The sequence below is a fragment of the Chiloscyllium plagiosum genome, chromosome 40, assembly GCF_004010195.1.
Source record: "Chiloscyllium plagiosum isolate BGI_BamShark_2017 chromosome 40, ASM401019v2, whole genome shotgun sequence".
In the NCBI taxonomy this organism is placed as follows: Eukaryota; Metazoa; Chordata; class Chondrichthyes; order Orectolobiformes; family Hemiscylliidae; genus Chiloscyllium; species Chiloscyllium plagiosum.
Window position 1 is genome coordinate 10,990,155 of NC_057749.1, and position 14,041 is coordinate 11,004,195.

At 42.2% G+C, this 14,041-nt stretch overlaps 1 protein-coding gene across 4 annotated transcripts in view; it reads right to left on the reverse strand.

Annotated features, from left to right (window-relative positions):
- The window catches only part of LOC122542505 (leucine-rich repeat-containing protein 49), a 271,158-nt gene that overhangs the window by 46,089 nt on the left and 211,028 nt on the right, over nt 1-14,041 (reverse strand). For all 4 annotated transcript variants that reach the window (XM_043680302.1, XM_043680301.1, XM_043680305.1 and 1 more), the window contains 2 exons: nt 10,122-10,359; nt 9,425-9,610 (listed from right to left, as the gene is read on the reverse strand). In XM_043680302.1, coding sequence (XP_043536237.1) covers nt 9,425-9,610; nt 10,122-10,359 — 424 coding nt within the window. The remainder of the gene's footprint in view (nt 1-9,424; nt 9,611-10,121; nt 10,360-14,041) is intronic.

The following is a 14,041-nucleotide window of genomic DNA, read 5'->3' on the forward strand; positions in this document are numbered from 1 at the left end:
ACGTTTCGTCCCCTGACTAGGTGACATCATCAGTGCTTGGGAGCCTCCTGCGAAGCGCTTCTTTGATGTTTCCTCCGGTGTTTATAGTGGCTTGTCCCTGCCGCTTCCGGTTGTCAGTTTCAGCTGTCCGCTGTAGTGGTTGGTATATTGGGTCCAGGTCGATGTGTTTGTTGATGGAGTTTGTGGATGAATGCTATGCCTCTAGGAATTCCCTGGCTGTTCTCTGTTTGGCTTGCCCTATGATAGTAGTGTTGTCCCAGTCGAATTCGTGTTGCTTGTTGTCTGCGTGTGTGGCTACTAAGGATAGCTGGTCGTGTCGTTTCGTGGCTAGTTGATGTTCATGTATGCGGATTGTTAGCTGCCTTCCTGTCTTCAACCGGAAGCGGCAGGGACAGACCACTATAAACACCGGAGGAAACATCAAAGAAGCGCTTCGCAGGAGGCTCCCAAGCACTGATGATGCCGCCTAGCCAGGGGACGAAACGTTTGCAACAAAAACTTCCAGCTCAGCGAACAGAACCACAACAGCATGAATCATAGTGCGATGTGGATGAAAAAACAGAGAAATAGTCAGAATGAGGTATTAGAGAGAAGATGGTGGAACCTAGCCTTGCAGAGTACAGAAGGAGGATGGCCTTCTGCTATAGTTCTTTTCCTTCAAATGGTTTTAACCTAGGAGGTAACCTTGGACCAGCTGGCATTGTCTGGTGGTGTTACTTCCATTGTTGATGCCAAATAATCCACCCTTGATCGGCTGCAATAGGCTAGGCATATCATCCGCATGACTAGCCCGAGAGTCCCCATGCAGGTGCTCTACTCCCACTCCAAAGCGGCAGACGAGACCCAGGTGGACAGAGGAAGTGCATAAATAATACCCTCAAGGTCTCACTGGTGAAGTGCAGCATTTCCACAGAAACCTGGGAATCACCGGCTCAAGACAGTACAAAGTGGAGGAGGAGCACCCTGGAAGGCTTTGAGGGCCTCGAGACTTACCATTGGGAAAAAGTGGAGGCTAGGCAGAATTAACATAATGAGCACACTGTCACTTCAATGCCTCATTCACCCCTTACCATAACCATCTTCGGCCTCAAATATAACAGTCTGTGAAAGCCCCATCGGTTTGCACAGCCACCGACAGACTCACAATAGACAATAGGTGCAGGAGTAGGCCATTCTGCCCTTCGAGCCTGCACCACCATTCAATATGATCATGGCTGATCATCCTTAATCAATATCCTGTTCCTGCCTTATCTCCATAACCCTGGATTCCACTATCCTTGAGCGCTCTATCCAACTCTTTCTTAAATGAATCCAGGGACTGGGCCTCTACTGCCCTCTGGGGTACAGCATTCCACACAGCCACCACTCTCTGGGTGAAGAAGTTTCTCCTCATCTCTGTTCTAAAAGAGATAAGGCAGGAACAGGATACTGATTAAGGATGATCAGCCATGATCATATTGAATGGTGGTGCAGGCTCGAAGGGCAGAATGGCCTACTCCCGCACCTATTGTCTATTGTCTATTCACCCTGAGAGTGGAAGTCAGTCATCCTTGTTTGCAAGGGGCCGCCAAGGATGATGCTGCTGCTGGTCCTATTGGAAGACAAAGTCCCATGTCACCACCTACCAGAACCTACAGGCCCCTGCCTATTCAGCTTGTTTCCCATCTGCCATATCTGGGGTAATGTCAAGAACTGTGCAGGGACAGCACCAGGCTGACGGTGCTTATCCAGGTCAACAATGGGCTTGTTAATGGCTCTTTTAAAAAGCTGGGACAATTAATGGTACAGTTGCTCACTTCACCGGGGGCATGGTGACCCTCAGGTTAAAGTACCACTCAGAATGGTGCCCTATAGTTCACTTAGACTAGGACGATTTTACCATTACAATGGCACGAATTACCTTCTTCAGTGTTGTACGATTCCATAGTTATGACCCACTAAGAACAGACAAAGGGGGAATGGAGGTGAACATAAATTAGTATTGTTTTTCCTTTCTTAAGCCTGAGTTAGCAATGTATTCGATTGTTTACACCTTTCCCTTTTTATCCCATCACTTACCGAGGCATGCCAAAGGATGTTCCCAAACACAGGTTGTTTTTGAGTTTCAATTTTAGAAATAATACCACTTCAAAATTCCTCAAGGTGAAATCAAAGGTAGGGCTCATTTAATAAAACACTCAAAATGCAAAGAATTGGTTCACTACTCCATTCACACACTCGAGCATACAAAGTTAAAAATCACACAACACTAGGTCCAACAGGTTTACTTGGAAGCACTAGCTTTTGGAGCGCTGCTCCTTCATCAGGTGGTTGTGGAAATAAGACACAGAATTTATAGCAAAAGTTTACAGTGTGATGTAACTGAAATTATGTATTGAAAAAGACATGGATTGTTTGTTAAGTCTCTCATCTTTTAAAATTCTGCAAGTACAAATTCACCCCACAAACGTATATGTGCATGTGTGCATGTGGATGGCCTCAATCGGGATCTTGGCTTCATGTCACACTACAGGTGACCTCATTGCACTATAAACACATATAGACACAAACACACACACACACACACACACACCTACAGACCCATACACTCACGCAGACCCTCTCGCATATGCTCACACATACATTCCGACATGCACCCTCTCACAGACCTATACCCCTTTACACTCACACTCACACACATACACACTCTCACATACACTCATAACCCTATGGCCTGGAGTTGCTCTGCCATTGATGTTGCTCTGCTCCTTATGTTGTCAGCTACTTAAGTCAGAATTCAACACCGTTTGCTTAAACAATTCAACAAGTGCAGATTCTTTTAATGTGACAGATTGGTTTCTACTGAGGTACATTGATTACCCTTGTCAAAATGGCTGTGGTGGTTTAAGTGTTGCTCATGGTCCATTCAGTGGCCAATTGGAATCCCATTATCATTTTGGCATTGGACAGTAATAATTTGTAATTCCATAAGATTATGAGACACAGGAGCAGATGTTGGCCATTATCCCATTAAATCTGTTCCACCATTCAGAGATCATAGTTGATCAAATAATCCTCAACTCCATTTTCTTGCTTCTTCCGCATAAACCTTGATAGCGTTACTGCTCAAAACTCAGTCTCTCTCAGTCTTGAATATAGCTAATGACACAGTCTCTATATTAAAGAATTCCACAGATTCACTAGCCTGATAGAAGAAATTCATCCTCATTTCTGTCTTAAGTGGGTGACAGTAATAATCTGAGCTGATACCATCACAAAGGGAAACAGCCTTTCCGCATCAACCCTGTCATATTTCCAAAGAATCTTAAATGTTTTGACAATTCTTTTGTTGGCTTTCGTAGAAATTAGAACTTTTCTTGGCAGCTTAGAATCATAATAGTAGGCCAAGTCTCCATGAGCTAAAGAGTTGTTAATACACTAGTTGGATTTGAGTTGCACAAAGTTACAGCTAATTCTGTAAATAACAGTCTGGCAGTGATGAGCATTCATCTTTTTTAAATGAACAGGAGAATTATGAAGAGAATATAAATTTATACGAAAAAGAAAAGTTGTGATTTCTCTTCATGCCTTCTGAAAATTACAAGACTATTATTTTCAAGTAGAATTGTGGCACATGTCCTGATTTTGCTTTGTCACTCATAGGACATGGACATTACTGGCTGGCCAGCATTGATTGCCTATCCCGAGTTATAAATCATAGAGTCATACAGCAAGGAAACAGATCCTTTGGTCCAACTCATTCGTGCCAACCAGACATCCCAATCTGACCAAATCCCATTTTCCAGCATTTAGCCAAGATCCCTCTAAACCCATCCCATGTAGCCATCTAGATGCCTTTTAAATATTGTAATTGATCCAGCCTCTACCACTTACTCTAGCAGCTCATTCCATATATATATACATCACCCTCTGTGTGAACAAGTTGCCCCTTATGTCCTTCTTAAATCTTTCTCCTTTTGCCTTAAACCTATACCCTTTAGTTTTGGACTCCCACAGCCTAGGAAAAAGTCCTTGGTTATTCATCCTATCCATGCTCTTCATGATTTTTCAAAACTCTTGTAAGGTCACTCCTTAGCCTCCAATGCTCCAGGGAAAATAGCCCAGCCTATTCAGCCTGTCTATATAACTCAAATCCTCCAGTCCCAGCAAAATCTTTGTAAATCTTTTCTGCACCCTCTCAAGTTTAATATTCTTCCTATAAAAGGGTGACCAGAACTGTATACGCTATTCTGAAAGTGGCCTCACCAATGTCCTGAACAGCTGCAACATGGCATCCCAAGTCCTATAATCAATAGTTATGACCAATTAAGGCAAGCAAGGCCAACACCTTCACCCTGTCTACCCATGACTCCACTTTTAAGGAACTATGCACCTGCGCCCTTCGGTCTCTTTGTTTGGCAACACTCCCCAGGCCCTGCCATTAATTGTATAACTCCTGCCCTGGTTTGTCTTAACAAAACGCAACAAAATGCTCCTGTGTCTCATAATCTTATAGAATTACAAATTATTACTGTCCAATGCCAAAATGGTAATGGGATTCCAATTGCCCATTGAATGGACCATGAGCAACACACATTTATCTAAATTAAACTCCAACTACCACACCTCTGGCCACTGGCCCATCTGATCAAGATGTCTGAAATAATCTTCTTCATTGTCCACTACACCATCAATTTTGGTGTCATCTGCAAACTTACTATACCCACTTGATTATTAATGTATATTCATATCCAAATAATTTATATAAATGATGAAAAAGAAGTTGACCCAGCCCCCAGGCCCTCAGTCCAAAACAAAACCCTCCCCCACTACCCTTTGTCTCCTGCCTTCAAGCCAATTTTGTATCCAAATGGCTAGCTCCCATATGATTTAACCCTATTAACCAGTCTACCATGTGGTAGATGTCCATATAGACAATACCACTGCTCTGCCTTCTTTGTCACCTCTTCAAAAAAACTCAATCAAGTTAGTGAAACACAATTCCCCATGTGCAAAGCCATGTTGACTAACCCTAATCAGCCCTTGCTTTTCCAAATGCATGTAAATCCCGTCCCTCAGAATCCCCTCCAACAACTTATTTATCTTTTACGTAAGGCTCACCGGCTTTCAGTTCCCAGTACCACTGCATTAGCCATTTTCCAGTCTTCCCGTGGTTGTTGATAATACCAATATCTCAGCAAGGAGACCAGCAATCTCTTCCCTAGCTTCCCACAGAGTTCTGGGAAACACCTGACATGCGAGGGAAATAATGTCTCACAAACCTGATTGAGTTTTTTGAAAAAGTAACAAAGAGGATTGATGAGGGCAGAGTGGTAGATGTGATTTATATGGACTTCAGTAAGGTGTTCGACAAGGTTCCCCATGGGAGACTGGTGAGCAAGATTAGATCTCATGGAATACAGGGAGAACTCACCATTTGGATACAGAACTGGCTCAAAGGTAGAAGACAGAGGATGGTGTGGTGAAAGGTTGTTATTCAGACTGGAGGCCTGTGACCAGTGGAGTGCCACAAGGATCGGTACTGGATCCACTACTTTTCATCATTGATATAAATGATTTGAATATGAACATAAGAGGTATAGTTAGTGAGTTTGCTGATAACACTAAAATTGGAGGAGTAGTGGACAGTGAAGAAGGTTGCCTCAGATTACAATGGGATCTTGATCAGATGGGCCAATGAGCTGAGAAGTGGCAGATGGAGTTTAATTTAGATAAATGTGAGGTGCTGCATTTTGGGAAAACAAATCAGGACAGGACTTATACACTTAATGGTCCTAGGGAGTGTTGCTGAACAAAGAGGCCTTGGAGTGCAGTTTATAGCTCCTTAAAAGTGGAGTCGCAGGTAGACAGGATAGTGAAGAACATGTTTGGTATGCTTTCCTTTATTGGTCAGAGTACTGAGTACTTGATTAGATTACTTGATTAGATTACATTACAGTGTGGAAACAGGCCCTTCGGCCCGACAAGTCCACACCAACCCACCGAAGCGCAACCCACCCATTCCTCTACATTTACCCCTTTACCTAACACTACGGGCAATTTAGCATGGCCAATTCACCTGACCTGCACATCTTTGGACTGTGGGAGGAAACCGGAGCACCCGGAGGAAACCCATGCAGACACGGGGAGAATGTGCAAACTCCACACAGTCAGTCGCCTGAGGCGGGAATTGAACCCGGGTCTCCGGCGCTGTGAGGCAGCAGTGCTAACCACTGTGCCACCGTGCCGCCCATAAAGGGGTTGGGAGGTCATGTTGCGGTTGTACAGGACATTGGTTAGACCACTGTTGGAATATCGCGTGCAATTCTGGTCTCCTTCGTATCGGAAAGATATTGTGAAACTTGAAAGGGTTCAGAGAAGATTTACAAGGACGTTTCCAGGGTTGGAGGATTTGAGCTATAGGGAGAGGTTGAGTAGGCTAGGGCTGTTTTCCCTGGAGCATTGGAGGCTGAGGGGTGACCTTATAGAAGTTTATAAAATCATGAGGGGTGTGGATAGGATAAATAGACAAAATCTTTTCCCTGGGGTGGGGGAGTCGAGAACTCGAAGGCATAGGTTTGGGGTGAGAGGGGAAAGATATAAAAGAGACCTAAGGGGCAACTTTTCACTCAGAGTGTGGTACATAGATGGAATGAGCTGCCAGAGGAAATGGTGGAGGCTAGTACAATTGCAACATTTCAAAGGCATCTGGATGGGTATAAAAATGGGAAGAGTTTGGAGGGATATGGGCCAAGTGCTGGCAGGTGGGACTAGATTGGGTTGGGATATCTGGTCGCCAAGGACGAGTTGGACTGAAGGGTCTGTTTCCGTGCTGTACATCTCTATGACTCTATGACCTTATCACGACCCAGAATTTATCTACTTTTATACGTTTTAAGACCTCCAGCACCTCCTCTTTTGTAATAAGAACTCTTTTCAAGACATTACTATTTATTTGGAGAAAGTGAGGACTGCAGATGCTGGAGACCAGAGTTGAAAAATGTGGTGCTGGAAAAACACAGCAGGCCAGGCAGCATCCGAGGAGCAGGAAAATCGACATTTCGGGCATAAGCCCTTTCCTGAAGCTCCTCAGATGCTGCCTGGCCTACTGTGTTTTTCCAGCACCACATTTTTCATCACTATTTATTTCCCAAAGTACCCTAGCTTCTATGTCCTTCTCCACAGTAAATCTTGATCCAGAATATTTGTTTAAAACTTCACCTGTCTCCTGTTGTTCCAACATTGACAGCCACATTGATCTTTAAGGGGCCCTATTCTCTCCCTAATTACTCTTTTGCCCTCAATGTACTTAACAAATCTCTTTGGATTTTCTTTAACTCTATTTGCTGAAGATATCCATGTCTCCTGATTTCTTTCTTAAGTCTTATTTAAAAAAGCGACAAATTCCGTTTTGTTCCTCTCCCATTCCTCACCTCATCCCAGGGATTGAAAGATTGTCTTGAGCAACGTGCGGTTTTTTAAAACAGCTGCCTGGTTGCAGAATGTGTCTGGATAATCAGGCCCTGGTGGGAGAAGCTGATCGTGCTCCTGACCCTTGGAGCCTGGAAACGCATTGGATGGAGGATGGTGGAAAATGGACTACAACTGCGATCACACAATCTGAGCAGATGTTATCAACTATCAAAATTGCAACAAATATCCTTCTTTCTGACTCTGTGCTGTCTATTTCGGCTGTGTCTATCTGTTGTTATTGGTTTTAATTAATCTATTTTGGACGAAGCAAGAAGCTGCTAATCCCACTATTCACTGAAGCTATCTTGTTGCCATCACTACTTGCTTGTTGTGCCATTATCAATTCTCACACCTAATGAGTTATGATGCATAAACTACAACTGTAGTGTGTGGAAAGATGTCCAGCAGGACATGTTTCAAGATGACCCACTTCAACAAGAACTGACCTGTTTAAACAAGTAGACTTCACATAACATATTATGCTCAAGCTGAAAAGTTTGAGTTCTGTTTACACCGTTTAACCAACTCAACCGATGCCCCGGTTTCCTCCCACAGTCCAAAGGTATGTAAGGTAGGTGGATTGGTCGTGTTAAATTGCCTATAGTGTCCAAGGATGTGCAGGCTAGGTGGATTAGCCATGGGAAATGTAGGGTTATGAGGATACAGTGGGGATGGGTCTAGATGGGATGCTCTTCAGAGGGTCAGTGTGTACTCAATGGGCTGAATGGCCTGCTTCCACAGGGATTCTATGATTCTAAATATAATCCTACTGCCCTTATACTCTTTCTGCGGAGTCTGTCTGTACCTGACATATGTTTACTTTTATTTCTTGGCCATAGTCACAAATTCTCTAGTCATTCAGCATTTCTTACACCTACCAGCCTTGCCCTTCACATTGACAGGAACATACTACCTCTGAACTCTTGTAATCGTATTTTTAACAGCCTCCCATTTCCCAACCGTCCCTTTACCTGCAGATGGCATCCCCAATCAATGTTTGAAAGGTCCTGTCTAATACTGTCAAAACTGAGCTTACCGCAATTTAGAACTTTTAACTTTTTGATCAGTTCTATCCTTTTTCCAGAACTAATTTAAAACTATTAGAATTATGATTACTTAACCCAAAGTACTCACCAAGTGACACTTCAGACATTTGTCTTGCCATATTTCCTAACAGAAGGTCTTGTATTGCTCCGTCTGTAGTAGGTATGTTCACATATTGAATAAGAAAGTCTTCTTGTACACTCTTAATGCATTTTAGAAGGTGGTGGTGAGTTACCTTCTCGAACTGCTACAATCTATGTGCTGTAGGTAAACTCACAATGCCATTAAGGAGGGATTTCAAAGATTTTGACTCAGTGACAGTGAGGGGACAGTGATACATTTCCAAGTCAGGATGGTGAGTGGTTTGAAGGAGAACTTGAGGTTTGTGTGTTCCTATGTATTTGCTGCCCTTCTCCTTCAAGATGGAATTGATCATGGGTTTTGAAGGTGCTATTTAAAGATCTTTGGTGATTTTCTGCAATGCATCTGTAGACAGTACACACTGCTGCTACTGATTATCAGTGATGCAGTGACTGAATGTTGGTGAAAGTGATGCCAATCAAGCAGACTGCTTTTGTTTTGGCTGATGTCAAGCTTCTTCATCCAGGCAACTGGGGAGTATTCAATCACACTCCTAACTTGTGCCTTGTACATGGTAGAAAAGCTTTGATGATTCAGGAAGTGAGTTACTCATTGCAGTACTCTTAGTCTCTGACCTGCTATTGTCACCACTGTACTTATATGGTGAGTCCACTTCTGCTTTTGTCAATGGTAACCCCACCCCTCCTCCCAGAAATTGATAGTGGGGGACAAGCATGATTATTTGATCAGAATCCAAGTACAAATTATAAAGCTATGCATGGTATTTGGCAAAGTAATTAAGCCAAATTCAAACCAATAAGTAGAATTCTAGTATTTGAATGCTTACCTCCATATCATTTATTTTTTGTAGACAGAAATGGTTGAGCCTGAAGAGGACATAGTATTTCCAAAGGCTGAAGTTCACCACTGGGTTTCCCTGAGAACTCACAGTGAGCTGGTCTAATCGGCGGCCCAGTGCTAGAGCATTAAACTGCTGCAACTTGTGAAGATTTGTATCTTGGAACTTTAAGTGCTGTCAAAACAATTATAAAATTAGTATATTGTATGTAAATCTAGACACGACTGCTGTCATCAAGTGAAATACAAGTAGCTTAATTCTGGGAGAATAGGGCATTTCAAGACTTCAGCCCTGAATTTTGGTTTAGAGACAGGTACACAACCAAGTGCATGACAAGGCCTCCTTTTCTCCATAGATACCGTCTAATCTGCTGAGTCTTTCCAGTATTGTTAATTTGAATTCCACTATAAGTCAGTTCTGTGAGTAGGTAGATCCAGTCACCAAGCTTTCCACAGCAGTGGCTGCATTAAATCCAGATTAATGAATCAGCATTTTCTGAGAGTGATCACAATACTATGTGACCACAATGACTGAGTTATCACTTTTGAGACAACAAAATTGAGCAGCACCACTGTTACATGTGTCCAATATTGGCCAAAACATTATTTCCAAAACTTTACTTTTATTTCTAAAATCTAACAGTTCAGTAGGAATATCACTGAAATAACTGTGGGAATATCCTTACCAAAATATTTGGAAACTTAATCCTTAATCGTGGTAACACTGCTGCAATCTCATCAAAGTCTATGAACATGAAGGAGACAGTTGAGACAGTCCCAGCTGCCTGAACACCCCAGCTGCGATCCAGAGACTCCAGTGCACCAAACCCGTACAAGTGCAGTGTATCCCCCTCCAGTTCAGCCAGGTGAGAGTCTGCGATGGACAAACCTTGCACTGTACAAGTCAGTATCTCGTCAGGAGACCTGCAAATTTGCATACAATTTCAATATCATTCTCATTTCTTTGTTTGTTTAAACCTCTGAGCTGTGCAAAGGCTACATAGAACATGGTCAATTCCCGGAATGGCGGGACTATCTTACGTTGTAAGATTGGAGTGACTGGGCTTGTACACGCTTGAGTTTAGAAGGCTGAGAGGGGATTTGATTGAGACCTATAAGATTATTAAAGGATTGGACACTCTGGAGGCAGGAAGCATGTTTCCGCTGATGGGTGAGTCCCGAACCAGAGGACACAGTTTTAAAATAAGGGGTAGGCCACTTAGAACAGAGTTGAGGAGAAACTACTTCATCCTGGATACTTTCAAGACAGAGTTGGATAGAGCTCTTAAAGATAGTGGAATCAAGGGGATAAGGCAGGAACAGGATACCGATTGAGGATGATCAGCCATCATCATAATGAATGGTGGTGCTGGCTCGAAGGGCAGAATGGCCTACTCCTGCACCTCTTGTCTATTGTCTATGACACTATTAACTAGCAAACGCAAGCCTGAGAATTAGTCATTTTTCAATATTCCAGATATCAGATTAGGATACATTTTTACTGTATTTGTTCAGGAAGAAATTATAGTTCAGCAGTAGATTGAAGCCCAAAATGTTTTTTGTGGAATTTGACATAACCCAAAGCATACATGCAGAACTAGACTGAACTCATAGCATGCAATAAAAAATAAGTCAAAAAATAAAAAATAAAAAAAGTACAGAATTAGTTCAAAAAGACTTCAGTGCAACACTGGACTGAATTCCAGGTTATACTCTGCAGCACCACTTTTGAGTGTTGAGATTCCAGACCAAATTTATGCACAGATCAAGGGAACAGTAACTTTTCTTTAAAGTAAACTAAATGCAACAACCATAAGACTTACTAAGAAAATACAGCCACAAAATGCCATGGCTTTTAACAAAGAGTAACAAACTTTACTACACAATGTTAGAACAGTATAATCTATAATACTTGGATAATTTATTTCTAACATCCAGAATTAAAATCTTATAAATATGGATAATAGACTGTGATTGAACACCTTAACCGTCTGTTTTTAAACTCTCAGACTTGCAAAAAATTCCATGTTTGTCAAAACATTGCTAAAACCCATCATTTCAAGAGATAAACTAGGTACAATTCCCACATGAACAATACTATCTTCTAATTTACTTCATAAATTCCATACAGCCAAGCTATTAATACTTCCTATTTTATCAAACTATCTGGAGCACATATCATTTCATAAGCCAACATATATGAGTGATTGCCCGAGTAGTTCTCAAATATCAATTTGTTTACTTGTGCTGTTGGAAGTATAAGGAATCACCTTGTCCTTAAAACCAAAATCTCCACTACCTCTTGCAAACTGACTCATTATGATTGCATCAAAGAAGAATCCCCTTGATTATTGTGAGCCACATCATCCATTCTAGTAGGTTCTGAAGGAACATGTTTCACGTATGCCACTGTCACTATTTTAAAGCTCATTTCCTTCACCAATCCTGACTTTTCTGAATGCTCAAGTGTTCATATTACTCCCACCAGTTTCCAATTCCACAGTAACAGTTTGCTTTTACATACCTAGTTTTATGGCAGTGAAAACATACTGGTTTTCTAACTTCATTTTTATTCTCCAGATTATTATTTCTACTGACTGGGCCAGTTTCCCGTAAACCATATACCCCTAAGTTTTCTGCAGTCAGTTCATGTTTTCTTTCTCTCTTTGAAATTTTCTCTGCTGATATCTTTCCTCTATTGCCAACCTCTGTCTCTGCAGTTCAAATTCAAACATTTGCTTCTCTTTTTCAAGCTCAAGTTTTCTCATTTTCTTTTCTATTTCAAGCTGCTTCATCTGCAAATGAATTCAACCCAACTGAAGCTCTGTTCTGCCTGGTTTTGACTTCTTCAATCTAGGATACTGTGCTGTTATCTTTACTATTTCTGCTTAGCCTCAGCTTTTGACTCGAGTTCCAACTTTTCTGCCAATGCAATTAGTCTAGCCTTAATTTATGAAACTTACTCAGGGATAAATCTTTCATCTCCAAAGCAGTCATAGCAACTGACAAAAACAGTTTGGTTTGTAGAAAACTCTGTGAAAATCTTATCAGCCTTAATTTCAGCAGGTCCCAGCACTCATATTTGTCTGTGAATTTCAAAACTTGAAAGAACCACTAAATTATGCTATGATCCAGGACAAGGCCATTATATTTACATTGTGACTGCTTTTTATAAAGAAAACAAAGTATGAGGTTTAGGAAACTTCTAAGAGAATAATCTCACAGGAGTGATGGAAAAAACAGCTATCCACTTTATTATCCAATGTTACAGTAAATAATAATATATAAATTCCTGTACAACATATTCCTAGCACCCAGAATTAACACGTGGTATATATGGGCAATAGAGAGTGATTGAATGCCCCACAGCACACTTCAAATTAACAAATGTGATCAAAACATTGAACCTCACAGAAGTTTTAGAACTCTTCATTTTTGCTGATCTGGCCTTGAAACTCTCTCTCAAGAACAACATCATCATAGACTGCCTCAAAGTCCACTCCTGTTGTTGATCATCCTCTAATCCTAGGATTAAAAAAATTGTAGGGTAGGGAGCCGAGGCGGTGGCATGGTAGTTCACTGGTTAGCACAACTGCCTCACAATACCAGGGTCCCAGGTTCAATTCCATGCTTGGTCAACTGTCGGTGTGGAGTTTTCACATTCTCTCTGTGTCTGAGTGGGCTTCCGCCAGGTGCTCCAGTTTCTTCCCACAGTCCAAAGGTGTGCAGGTTAGGTGGATTGGCCATGCTAAATTGCCCCATAGTGTCCAGGTTAGGTGGGTTAGCTATGGTAAATGCAGAGTTATGGGAATGGGGGAGCGGTTTGGGAATCTCTTCAGACGGCTGTTGCAGACTCGATGGGCTGAAGGATCTCTCTGTGCACTGTAAGATTCAATGATTTCATTCTATGACTAAGCTCCTGGACTCTAATACAGTATTCATTCACAAGCAAAATTCCAATCTTGAGTTGCTAGCTCTGCCTGGATCTCTTCCCCGTCACCAAGCTCAAATCTTGCTTAGCTGCATGATGCATATACTGATTGTCCGCTTTTCAAGCCCCCTCCCCCATTCTATCAGCTACACTGAAGCATTAATGCTTGCAGACTTCTTCTGATCCCTTCCCAGCTTTCCCCAACACACAGCCAGCAACCTTTCCACATTTTCAGTTCTCTGGACTTGTCAGAGTCCTGACTCCAACACTGAGCTACCTATTAATTCCTGGAATTGCTTTCTAGATTCAAAGTTTGTGCGAAGATTCGAGGAATAGGGAAAGAGAACACTTAAATGCGTGGCTACAGGGATGGTGCAGGAGGGAGGGATTCCGGTTTTTGGATAACTGGGGTTCTTTCTGGGGACGGTGGGACCTCTATAAACAGGATGGTCTACACCTGAACCTGAGGGGCACCAGTATCCTTGGGGGGAGGTTTGCTAGTGCTCTTGGGGGGGGTTTAAACTAACTCTGCAGGGGCATGGAAACCCAGATTGTAGCTTCAGGGTGCAGAGCCTGGAGTGTAGGGAGGTTAGGAACATGGCATCAATTTCAAAGCATGGTGCCTGTAAACAGGAAAGTGGCTTGAAGTGTGTATACTTCAATACAAGAAGTATA